The sequence below is a fragment of the Delphinus delphis genome, chromosome 4 (genome assembly GCF_949987515.2).
Source record: "Delphinus delphis chromosome 4, mDelDel1.2, whole genome shotgun sequence".
NCBI lineage: Eukaryota > Metazoa > Chordata > Mammalia > Artiodactyla > Delphinidae > Delphinus > Delphinus delphis.
In genome coordinates, this window is record NC_082686.1 from 74,839,978 (window position 1) to 74,853,106 (window position 13,129).

The following is a 13,129-nucleotide window of genomic DNA, read 5'->3' on the forward strand; positions in this document are numbered from 1 at the left end:
GATATTCAGAGGGTAGGTATAAAATAAGTAAAGCCACACAAATAAGAATTACAGTAACGTGGAAAGGAAGATAATTACTATTTAATGATTATTTTTAAAAGAGTAACAATACTTTTTATGATTTGGACTTCAAATATTTTCTATAAATTATAAATGGGCTTGTACCCTTCAGAATGACCATATTCCTTACTTCTATGAGATGTTTATGAGCCATCAGAAACATGACAGAACAAAAGCACAGATAATGTCTCATTTAGCAAATTAATTTTCACTAGAACACAACAATGTTACTGAATCTAAAAAAAGGAGATACACTAAGTGGTCCTGTCACCTATATATACTATGACTGATATACAGAAATCTACTGACTTACAAACCAGGTGAGTCCATTAATTCACTAAAAAAGGCTTGTCACTCCAATTCCGAATTTGTCTTCAGGTAGTTCTAAAGGTCTCCAGGTCTCACTAAGGGCTCTTTCTAATATTTTTCTATAGTGAACACAAGTTTAAAATTTTTTGACTAACTAAAAGCATTTACTAAAATGTGGTTTCAGTATTTTTCCATTTTTTATTTATCAAAAATACGTAGAAGAACTTTTGATAAACATTACTGTCCACAAACTGAACGGATATAAATACAGGCAAAATCAAAGAAACTTGAGGTTTAGTTAGCCTGTGTAGCATTATGTGGGAATAGATGCTTTTTGACTTTTTGAAGACCTCAATCACAACTTTCCAGAACACCTAAAAGTCCAGGGACCCCAGACTGGGAACCACCAGTAATCTGTCTATTGTGTGGTTCATTCTGCCTGACTCAAGTCAATCTGGCATCTGTGTTCCTGCAACTCCCTGTCACTTTCACTTCGGTTGACTTAGAAAGGTTCCTAATTGTCCCTCTACTTGCCAGCACTTTTCCAGATGTGTTCTCTTATTAGAAAGAACAAGTTTTCTTTTTACTTCTAGTCGAAATGTTTTTAATCTATTACTACATTAAAAAAATCTGATTCACATTTACTTTTACATTTCTAATAGAAGTCTAGCCAGAAACTTTGGTATAAACCCAACAATCATTAAGCTAAGGCATGAACACCATTTTAAATCTTGGGGCTCTCAGACACCAGACTGAACCAATCAAAAAGGTATCACCTGAACTCTGGATGCCATCCTACCACCTCTGATTATTGCCCAAATTTTCAAATTTGATGCTTTAGAATAATTTCAAAAAGGCTTCTGCTAAGGTCTCCCTTTCCATGCTTACATTCAACCATCAATTTACAGACAAGTCTCTTACAATCAGTTTATCTGCATCTTGTCTGAGTAGTTCATTATTTTCAAATAGCACAGGTAACAGTCAAGCCTTGAAAACATAATGCTGCATATTAATAAAATTTAAAACCACTAGTTGAGGTTGAAAATACTTTTTCTGTAAACATTTATACTAGCATTTAATACTATCTGATTTAACCTATAATGAAAACGGCTTACTTTATAACAAATAGTTGGAAATAATTGGTGCGTTTTTAATGGGCAAGATAAATTATGGAAAAGTTAAAAAGGAACAGTCTACAACAGCACTTATCTTCAAGCAAAGTAAATTATAAAATAAAGCAATAAATTTGCTCTCGTGTCTACTGTATAAAATAAAATCTGTAAATATAAATTCCCAGAGATCAGTTCTCTTGTTTCTTCTATACTGCAGAGCTCTTGATCATTTATCAGTTACTACTCATTTATCACCTTAGCAGGATTTTAAGGGAATTATCTGTCAGGACCTAAACAGGATTCTCATTTACCAAAACAATCCTAGGCCATATCAGAAAAGAACAGAGATGCAAGCCTCCCTTAACTGATCTAGGCAACAAGAAATCCTGTCGCTCAAAAACCATACTACCATACTTGTAACAGGGGTTCCTTCTCCCCAGTTAGATTAGCTTTTCTCTACACATTAAGTCTATCTGCATTAAGGGCCAAGGCCTTGGCTCAAAATAAGCTGTGCATCATAGGCTAATTTCTATTCAAATGTTTCTTTCCAGTAGCATGTATATTCAAGGGTATCCCTTGGTTAAAATAATGCCAGTGGAAAAGGTTATCAAAAATGATCAAGTTAAAAGGCAAACACACACACATATACACACACATTTTGAAAAATGTTTTCTCCAAAAGATCAAGTTAAAAGACAAAAGAAAAAAAATCTTTTGAAATATAATTAAAACTTGGAATATCATGTAAAAAGCTCAACGTTGAAGGACAGGAAACAAGATGGAAATCTATACATAGGAATTACTTTCTTTCTGCTTCCCCAAAAAACATAAAATTATTTACCTCAATGATTTAAAACCATAATAACCTTCATCATTTAATTTTTAAATGTTCATATTGAATTTTTAAATGTTCATGGAGTATTTTTTCCAGATATTTATTTATCTAGGTTATTATTTAAAAAGAAAAACTTCCAAGGAATCAGTTATCTTACCAATTTCAAAAGACGAAAAGAATTAAGAGTAAGACAATATCAGGTTAACATATTAATATAAATACACAACAATGCACGTTATTCTACATCAGCAATTCTCCTAAAAGTTTCATATGGGTTTTAATGCATGAATTGAAATTAACATATCCTAAATAACCCCATACATAATTTTGTTGACTAGCAATGTAACAGAAGTCTATTTATCCCTTAGTAACAAACTTGCCGTTCCCTTAATATTTCCCCTAACTGTATACCATGAAACATTAGTCCCTAGAAGGTATTTCATGGAAGAAGGGTTTTGTTGCTAAATAAATCTGGAAAACCCTGCACACTTTGACTTCTCTTAGAGATTCACAATGCACATGCATATATTAAGGTCTGAGAAATCCTAGGGAAAAGAAAAGAAGCCTGCTTGTTTTATTTATACCAGCTTTCCCCCACACATACTTAACAACAAAACCCTTTGTTGGGGACAACCCTGGAAACTAATATTTCACAGACATATTTGAGGGAAACTGGCTTCTCCAATTATATTTCCAGAACTGTTGAATAATACCTTGCATTTTGTACCAAGAATAATAACAATACCTCCACTGGATGCTTTTATGTTTGCTTCTCGGATGCTACCATTTTCAGATCTTCCAGGGTAGGTAAAAACTTTAAAAAATCTTTCAAGACTATCTACGTGAAGAATGCTCCTTTATACGTACCTTTCTATAAGGCTTGTCACTTTCAGACCCGGCATCTGTCGCTCTAAATGCCGTTTCTCCAGGTGAACCTTAAAGATAAATATGCAGTCCTTTAAATTCTCCAGTGAAGTCAATAGCCTAAACTAAATTCCAAATTATGTTTAGTCGGTTGAAAGATAAAAGGATTTTTAGAGCAAAAATCACTTTTTGGAAAGCTATTCTTATTTTAAGGAACACAGTGGTTAAGCTAAGAAAAAAATTTTCAAAACCATTATAGGACATGTTTAACTGATTTTTTAAAATATTACTGAAAATTACAATAAAAAATAAGGCAATCTTTGATAAGGATTATTTTACATGAGAGTACTTACAGTTCAGCCATACACTACTGCCATTACAGACCATATATAGTAAAAAAATTAAATTAAAAATGTCAACTGTGACAGGACAGATGAGACAAATTAAAATGACTTTCATTTCAATTAACAGAAACAAACACATCAGGTTCAAGAAAATATTTTGGTTAACCAAACTTTCTTTTTAATAACTTTAATCTTATAATATAGACACATATTTAGGAATTTTAGTTTTACCACAAAAAAATTATTTTATTATTTCCACCTAAAGGATAATGAATTTGCCCAATATAATTCTGACATTTTAAAATTTAGCATAAGCAATATTATAAATTTGGTCTGCAATTTTATTTGCAGCTAGTTTATTAGATGCATTTAAAAGGCATGTTAAGATCAGCAAAAATATCTGTTTACACACCTAACAAGAGAAGTAGGTCAGAAGCTTCTATGACTTCACTAACCAATTTGTGACCTGTGAAAAATCAGCAAAGGGGGAAATAGAAATGTAAAATTTAACAATGAGCAAACAAAGATGCCTGAGACCTCAGATTTATATCATGATAGGGCAGAATTGGGCAAATACACCAGGACTAGTCTTAGTAAATTCTACTCATTATGGTCCGTTATAATTAAATTTGTTTTAAAATCACCAAATCGGCTCTAACCAGTTATGAACAGTAAACACATAGGAAGTGTCATCTACTTGTCAAGAGCAAGTGATTTATTTTTCCCTCACTGACTAAAGCCAAGCATGTTTAAGTTCTTGCAAATTTTCATTTTCTTGGGCCAAACAAAAATTAAAACCACGGGGACTTCCCTGGTGGTCCAGTGGTTAAGACTCTGTGCTTCCACTGCAGGGGGCACAGGTTTGAACCCTGGTCAGGGAACTATGATCCCGTGTGCCGCGTGGCACTGCCAAAAAATAAAAATAAATTTAAAAAATAGTAAAACCACAGAGCAAAAAAACGTTGTGTTTATCCTTTTATCAAAAACCTGGCTTTTATTTGTACTAAATATTTTCATTTAAAAGATGGAAATAGGGACTTCCCTGGTGGTGCAGTGGCTGAGAATCCGCCTACCAACGCGGGGGACATAGGTTCGAGCCCTGATCCGGGAAGATCTCACATGCTGCGGAGCAACTAAGCCCGTGAGCCACAACTACTGAGCCTACACTCTAGAGCCCGCGAGCCACAACTACTGAGCCCACGTGCCACAACTACTGAAGCCCGCATGCCTAGAGCCCATGCTCCGCAACAAAAGAAGCCACCGCAATGAAAAGCCCTCCTGCCGCAAGGAAGAGTAGCCCCCGCTCGCCGCAACTAGAGAAAGCCCACGCGCAGCAATGAAGACCCAATGCAGCTAAAAATAAATAAACAAAATAAATAAATTTATTTTTAAAAATGTTAATTTAAAATAATAAATAAATAAATAAAAGATGGAAATAAACAAATGAATACATTTTAAGTATTTTTCCTCTGTGTTTCCCGACATTTTAAATGAGATCAAACACACGTCCTTCCTTACCTGTGGTGAAAAAGTCCTTCAATAAGCTGAGGCTTTCAACAATCTTGTCAAAGTCAGGTGCCAATTTTGCAAGGTCCTCTGAATCAGGAAGGGCTTTTCTAATTTTCTCTGGAGAAGAGAAAAGAAACAGTCTCAAAATAAGAATTTGACTATTGAAACATGCATACAATTTAAATAATTATATATAAACTTAAATGTTTTTTTCCATTTTTCTCCCTATTCCAACTATAACTGCTACGTATATCTGAAACAATGTGTTATTCTGATGATCTTCTACAAGCCATGAAAAATTTTTTAAAAAGACTCACCAAACATACGGTTTAGAGGGTTATCTTTGATTTATAAGTTAAATGCCTTGAGACAGAAACACTGTATAAATGTTAACACTGGATTGGAAACAGAAGTATTTTTGGGGAGGAAGTCACAGCAGAAAGGCAATGAATCAAAGAAAAGAGAAAAATCCTTTGTAGCACCTGACCTGAATTCAAAAAAAAGTGATGAAATCCCAGTTCAAGTTTAAGAACAGAATTCCATTACTCTTCTCTCTCCTTTTGTATTCCCTAGGAAAACTTACACTTGTTACCACTTCAAAAAACTGTCTCTGAACTCAAGACAAGCCATTACTTTATTATTGCTAGCTTTATTTATAACAGTGATCAAGTATTTATTTTTGTTTACAAATACTCAACAATTTTGTCAAAGTTTGGTACAACTTTACAGTGTCTTCTGAATTAGGAAGGGCTTTTCTAATTTTCTCTGGAGAAGATAAAACACGAAGTTTCTCAAAATAAGAATATGTATTAGGTCTTATTCTAAGTGCTATAAAAGCACTAACTTGTTTAATCTTCATGTCAATGCTACAAAACAGTTCTCATCAACCACATTTTACAGACGAGGAATGGGGCACAGAGGTTAAGTAACAGGACCTGCACATACAGCAAAGTGGGGGAGTCACGTTTAAGCCTAGACAGTCTAGCTTCAGAACCCAGGCTTGCAGTCACTACAGCGTGGGATTAGTGAATGCATACCGTTAAAAGCTCTTCTCATAAACGTTAGAAAAGTAATTTGAAGGAGTGCTTTTCCTGTAAATATCTTTGTCAATGCAACAATTTTACCTTTAAGACAGTGCTGTGAATAGTGCATGCAGAGATCAAATCCACCCCCATATACACCTAAGCTAAAGTCTAAAAAATGTCTACACAAAGTCTTAAAAAAGAGACCTGAGGAAAATAATTTCATCAGAAAAAAAATCTTTTTCTAAAGATCACCATGAGTTACTGGCAATCATAACTACCAAATATACTTTTTTTCTCATCTATCTATTATTTGAAAAAGGGAACAATGAAAGACTAACAGGAGAAATTACTCTGGACACTAGCAGGCTTTTAAGGAATCTGGTTACAAAAAGTAGAGGTAACCAAGGTACTCAATCAAAGGGAGCTAGTTAGGTGAAGCACAGTGAATCTGTTCTGGGTAACATCATACAACATTGAAAATGATATTCAAGAAGGCTGCTCGGCAGAGTAGAAAATGCTGACAAATGTGTTAGGTAGCAAAAGACAAGATAGCAAAGTGTATGTTCACTATGACTATATAATTCTTAAAAAGCAAAGTAAAATATTAACCACATACACAAAATAGGTACAATTAAAAGAAACTGATCCCTAAGGATAGTGGCAGCTGTGTTAAACTGATGAACTAGTGGATGATTTTTTTTCTTACCATTTTTTTCTCCTATTCTATTACTTTTATCATTCAAATAAAACTACTACAACCAGCCATCATCAAAAAATCTACAAACATCGTGGTGTGATGAACTGGGAGACTGGGATTGACATATATAAACTAATGCGTATAAAGTGGATAACTAATAAGAACCTGCTGTATAAAAAAAAAAAATCTACAAACAATAAATGCTGGAGAGGGTGTGGAGAAAAGGGAACCCTCCTGCACTGTTGGTGGGAATATAAATTGATATAGCCACTATGGAGAACAGTATGGAGGTTCCTTAAAAAACTAAAAATAGAATTACCATATGACCCAGCAATCCCACTACTGGGCATATACCCAGAGAAAACCATAATTCAAAAAGACACATGCACCCCAACGTTCATTGCAGCACTATTTACAATAGCCAGGACATGGAAGCAACCTAAGTGTCCATCAACAGATGAATGGATAAAGATGTGGCACATATATACAATGGAATATTGCTCAGCCATAAAAAGAAACAAAACTAGTTATTTGTAGTGAGATGGATGGACCTAGAGTCTGTCATACACAGTGAATTAAGTCAGAAAGAGAAAAACATATACCATATGCTAACACATATATATGGAATCAAAAAAAAAAAGGTTCTAATGAACCTAGGGGCAGGACAGGAATAAAGACGCAGACGTAGAGAATGGACTTGAGGACACGGGGAGGGGGAAGGGTAAGCTGGGACGAAGTGAGAGAGTAGTACTGACATATATACACAACCAAATGTAAAATAGATAGCTAGTGGGAAGCAGCTGCATAGCACAGGGAGATCAGCTCGGTGGTTTGCGACCACCTAGAGCGGTGGGATAGGGAGGGTGGGAGGGAGGCGCAAGAGGGAGGGGATATGGGGATATATGTATATGTATAGCGGATTCACTTTGTTATACAGCAGAAACTAACAGACCATTGTAAAGCAATTATACTCCAATAAAGATGTCAAAAAAAAAAAAAACTGCTACAACCTTAAACTTCGAGTTAAGGAGCTATCTCAATACAACTATTTCTCTTTCCTAAAGATACAACCAAGAAAAGTATTTTAATGTTGATACAAACCCAAATCGATATACTCATCAATCTCCCATACAATGTCAGGCACAATCCATTTATAGTCACTAAGGTCAGGTATCATGTCTTTCCACTGATCAAAAGTCTGAAAGATAAGAAAGTATGCCAATCAAATGATCTGAATGCCATATCAAATATTAAAAAAAACTATTTAAATTTATTTTGTTAAAACATGCTAAGCTACTAAGAGCAATGTATTATGTTCAGAATTTTTAGAAACAAAGTGGCCTCTGCTCTTCTAAAAGTAAATTAGCAGACAAGCATATAAAACATGTAAATGCTCCTTTACTAAATACAGAAAATGGAAAAATTCAAAATGTACTCCTATTGCAAATGGGTTTCATGATTTGGCTTTAAACAACACTGAGGAATACAAGGAAGACAGACCACGGATCAGGATACCCTGCCTTTGGTCCCAGAGCTGCCACAAAGTAGTTGCATGAGCATGCCACTTACTTCCCTGCCTGTGCTACTAAATGGCAAAGCTGAAAATCAAACCTAAGTGTTCTTACTCCCAGACCAGTGCTCCTTCCATTAGGCCATTTTCATCTCTTATAATAACTAAGATTCAGAGAGCATTTTCCTATTAGCACCATTAAAACAGTTTAGCACATAATAGAGACACACAATAAATGTTTAAACATCTAATTACATTCTACTGCACTAAAGAAAAACGACATATGCTAAGAAACTTTAAAACAATCATGCTGGAATAACTGGAAAAGCAGTAGGAAAGTTAACCTCACCTTTTTGGCTGTATAGCCACCCCCAACAGCAGATCCGAGTATGAGATACCGAAGTTTTAAGAGTCTCGCAGCTAATCTCGCTGGCCAAAAATTTCTGTGGGGCTGGTAGCCATATTTAATTGGAGAAAGTTTCAGTTTACGTAAAGGAAGGTTAGTTAGAGAGGAGAACTGCTGAAATGAGGTCCTGAAGTGGGGTCTTTGAAGCTTTAAGATAGGATGATGCGAATGATAAATACTTCGTGATACCAGATGCAGTTTTTGTAGTGGTAAGCTTCCTTTTGTTCCAGAGCTGTGTTTCACTAAGGACTGGCAGACCTCACTGAAAGAAAAATAGGTGTGGAGGAAAGATCAGATGGGGAAACAATGCAAAGGAAACGATATAAAAGAGCAATATGCAAAAGGGAAAACACACAGGCACACACGACCAATCACACTGTGTCTTACGATAGCCCACAGTTACTAACCATTTACTGTGTGCCAGGCACTGCTGCAGCAGGAGCTAACTCATCTGATCCTGCTGATAATCCTATGATAAAAGTACTAGTATCGTCCCCATTTTACCAACGAGGAAAAGGCGGACAGACATAAGTAAGTTGCTGAAGTCCCCACTGACATAAGGAGTAAAGGAAGGATTCAAACCTAGGCAGTGGGACTCCAGAGCCTGTCCCCTAATTTACTATATGTGGGCTATGATCCTGGTCCAAGAAATCAAAACTGAAATCAAAAAAGGTAGAGACTTATTTTATTAACTACTGACAGCTATTTGCTGTCAGTAAAGTTGAAAACAAAATATCTTTGTATAGTGACATATCCGAACTAAACTCATCATGGTAATCATTTTGAAATGGTACAGAAATACCAAATCACCATGTTGTGTAATAGGAACTAACACAGTGTTGTAGGTCAATTATACTTCAAAAACAAACACACATAGAAAAGAGATCAGATTTGTGGTCACCAGAGGAAGGGGGTGGCAGAAGGGGGAATTGAATGAAGGCAGTCAAAAGGTACAAATTTAGAGTTCTAAGATAAATAAATACTAAGACTGCAATGTACAACATGATAAATACAATTAACAGGCTGTATGTTATATATGAAAGTTAAGACAGTAAATCCTGAGAATTCTCATCACAAAAAATATTTTTTTCTATTTCTTTAATTTTGTGTCTGTATGAGACGACGGCTGTTCACTAAACTTACTATGGTCATCATTTCATGATGTATATAAGTCAAATCACTATGCTATACACCTTAAACCTATACAGTGCTGTATGTCAATTATACCTCAGTAAAACTGGAAGAAAAGATGTGCTGTAATAGCAAAAAATGTTACCACTTAAATATCTAATATTAAGAACAGAAATTTATAAACTATGGTACATAAACAAAAGAGAATACTGTGTATAGCCATTAAAGTGATAAATATGAAGACCATGTAGATATACGAAAAGATTTCATGTAATGTTAGGCTAAAATGGTGCTATGAAAATAAATGTGAATTATGGATGCACCTATACAAAAAAAGGCGTGTAAACTTTTACTTTTAAGCACAGAAGCTCCAGTAGCTTATAACATCTATTCTTTGCCCTCTCATCTATGTTTCACAATCCTGAGATGGTCCAGGAATGGAAATTAAGGAAAAATTAACACCTCATGTACCTGGCTCCCCAGAAAAAGAAAGAAAGAAGGGGGAATACCCCAAAGAGAAAAGAATCTAAATGCACATGTTACTATCTGAACTCTTCCCTCCTGTCCTTCCTGGCAGAGAATGAAAGTCTCCTACGAACAAACATACGCCTGATTATCTTATTCAACACACCATCATAGTGCTTACTATGGGCCAGGCCCCATACTAAAGAATAAATTTTTAATTCATTTAGTTACACGGGAGTAGAAATATCTTAAGGAAAAGGAATCAAGGAACATTGAAATAATGTTGTGAAGACGGACAGTGAGGGGAAAGGGGTACCTAACTGCCAGGCATTATGACAGATGTTTACACAAATGCTCCTGTTAACTCTCAGAAAAACCCAGTAAGGTAAGTATCCTTATTTGACCAACTTGCTTTTTTTAAACTGTGTCTTGCCTAAGGTAGAATGACTAGTGAATGGTGGAAAAGGAATTTGAATATATACTTCTATATATTAGGCCAAACTAAAAATCAAATGTGATGCAAAACAAGGCTCCCCGACCCCAACTCCAGAAATCATCTATTCACACTCATCCATCATCTCCTTTTAATCTATGTACTGTTTCCTAGCATGTTATTATTTTTTCAACAAGTTTATGCAAATATTTATTGCACCTAAATAAATGTTGTCCATTGGTCTTCTGACATGTCTATGAGCACATATTTAGATATATATGTCAAAGAATGTTTATTTATTAAAGAGTAAGAATTAAATGTACTCCTTCATAACATGCATAGGAACTACATCAAAAGACAAACTCCAGAACTTGGGGCATCTGACCTTACGCATCTCTACTTCAGCAGGCAGCTAAACTGTGCTATCAACATAAGACATTTTAAGTCATGACTACAGAGTCAAAAGTAACTTTAGAAACAATTTAGCCGACAGCATCCAATTGAATAAACAATTATCAGTTGATAATTAGTTGGTTGGAAACTCAATTTTTAAAGTTTTTCCTACATATCTTAATTGCTCCAACAAAGTACGCTATTTTCTGCAAAGTCTTTTCTTATGTAAAGAAAATTAGATATATTTCCCCAGTAAATACTGAGGAGTAGAAATAAAAAGGTTGTAAATAACTTAGTTCAGTACCAAGGGCTGTGGATTTACTCAGAAATTAAAATTCCATGACATTAGAAGTAACTTATTCAATCAATTATTCTAATTGACTGAAACTTCAACTATTGTATGCCATTCAGTTCTAAATTTAGATTCAAATTAACCTTCACAAAACAAATGGATCCCCTCTCTTATAAACACTATAAATTACACCACTTAAAAACGTTCCAAAAAAAAATTCAAGACAGGTGTTTAGAGACTGAGTTAATTCAGGAAAACCAAGTTTTTCCAACCTTGCTTGATGTATGTTACTTCTCATCAAATGCCTGCAACAATGAGTTAAACCTGAAGATATCTAAGGATACTAGAACACAGCTACGTGTAAAGATTAAAGTCAAATTTAATTTCATTAAAATGCACATAGTAACCCATAGAAATATAAATACTTCTATGATTTTCGGTTTAGGATTAACACAGACCACGGCAACAATAACACAGTGATTAGAAAGGTGGTGCTACATTCACCACCTCACATCCAAAAAGCAAGTCTCCCTTCCTAAACACTGAAAAAAGCTGCTATTTAGAGAATATCTCTAATCACCATCTCTGACACTACATGTATGCGTCACCGCTCCAGATCTGACTCCAAATCATGTTCACTCAGCGTACTAAGGAAAGAGGCAAAGTCCCCTTCACCCCGAGAGAGGAGCTCGGGTACCTGCAAAAGCAATGTAAGCTGGCATGGAGGCAGAAGCCAAAGACAGTGAGAATTAAGAGACGCGGCAAGGGTGACACATGGTTAGAGTCATAGAGCCCGGACAGAAACAAGAAGCCACCAGAGACAGAGATAACAGCGAGGACAGAAGGGTGAAAGGGGCAGGCACAAAAGGACAATAGAAAAGGCCAAGACTGAAAAGCGCCCAGAATCTTCCGAGGGGCATAGGAACACGGACAGGGGCCAGTACGGGGGACAGCACCTAGGTAAGCCTAGTCAGGGCACCTGTCACTCCGGGTCCTCAAAAATATCCCGGAATCCTCCAACTGCTCTCTGCTTGGCCTGAGAGTTACCTGCACATTCTGTATGTCGTGATGGGACAACCTCGTTTTCTGGAGGCCCCGGAAATAACGGGGCCAGGTCGGAGCCCGCACTTACCAGGCCACGGCAGCCCGGCGTAGTCGCCACATCCCGCCAGCGAGGAGGTCACACAGGCGCCGAGGCGGCCGGGGGGAGCCCCTGTGTCAGCCCCAGTCCGGCTCCTACTCCAGGAATGACCGAAGAAGAGGCCCTCGGCAACAAGGGCACAGAGCAGCCACTGCGGACCTCCCAATAGCGAATGGACTTCCGTGAGAGCCTGCTCGGCACCCGTACTCGGTCCGTCGGGCAAACCTCCACCCCACCCCTCTTCCTAGGAGGGCAGCACAAACGGTCCGGGGGAGGACTCACGCATGCGCTCAAAGCCTCTGTAGGAACCACAGTATTTTCCCCTCCCCTCCCCTCTTCCCTCCCTTCTCCCCACCCCGCCCCAACCCGCCCTTTTTGTTTCCAGAGTGGAGTGGTGAATTCGTGCCTCTCTGGTTAAAGACTTGGGGAGGGGAGGGGTCGAGGTGTGGGGGCAGGGGCTGAAGGGCGAGAAATACGGAGTGATAAATTCTTACTGGGTGGCTACCATTTGGAAAATTTGGTGTTGCAGGAGCATAGAGGAAATTAGGGAATACAAAATGAATACAGTACGGGGATAGAGTAATAGAACAGAGTAATGAAAACC

The 13,129-nt window shown here is 36.8% G+C and overlaps 1 protein-coding gene across 4 annotated transcripts in view; it reads right to left on the bottom strand.

The window, feature by feature from the left end:
- The window catches only part of OPA1 (OPA1 mitochondrial dynamin like GTPase), a 97,355-nt gene extending 84,645 nt beyond the window's left edge, over window positions 1-12,710 (bottom strand). For 2 of the 4 annotated variants that reach the window (XM_060010931.1, XM_060010929.1), the window contains exons 1-6: window positions 12,517-12,710; window positions 8,614-8,932; window positions 7,856-7,952; window positions 5,042-5,149; window positions 3,936-3,989; window positions 3,183-3,250 (exon numbers count right to left, since the gene is read on the bottom strand). In XM_060010931.1, coding sequence (XP_059866914.1) covers window positions 3,183-3,250; window positions 3,936-3,989; window positions 5,042-5,149; window positions 7,856-7,952; window positions 8,614-8,932; window positions 12,517-12,548 — 678 coding nt within the window. In that variant the 5' untranslated portion in view covers window positions 12,549-12,710. The remainder of the gene's footprint in view (window positions 1-3,182; window positions 3,251-3,935; window positions 3,990-5,041; window positions 5,150-7,855; window positions 7,953-8,613; window positions 8,933-12,516) is intronic. The other 2 variants (XM_060010932.1, XM_060010930.1) reach the window with 1 other exon arrangement.
- Window positions 12,711-13,129: the final 419 nt, after the last annotated feature.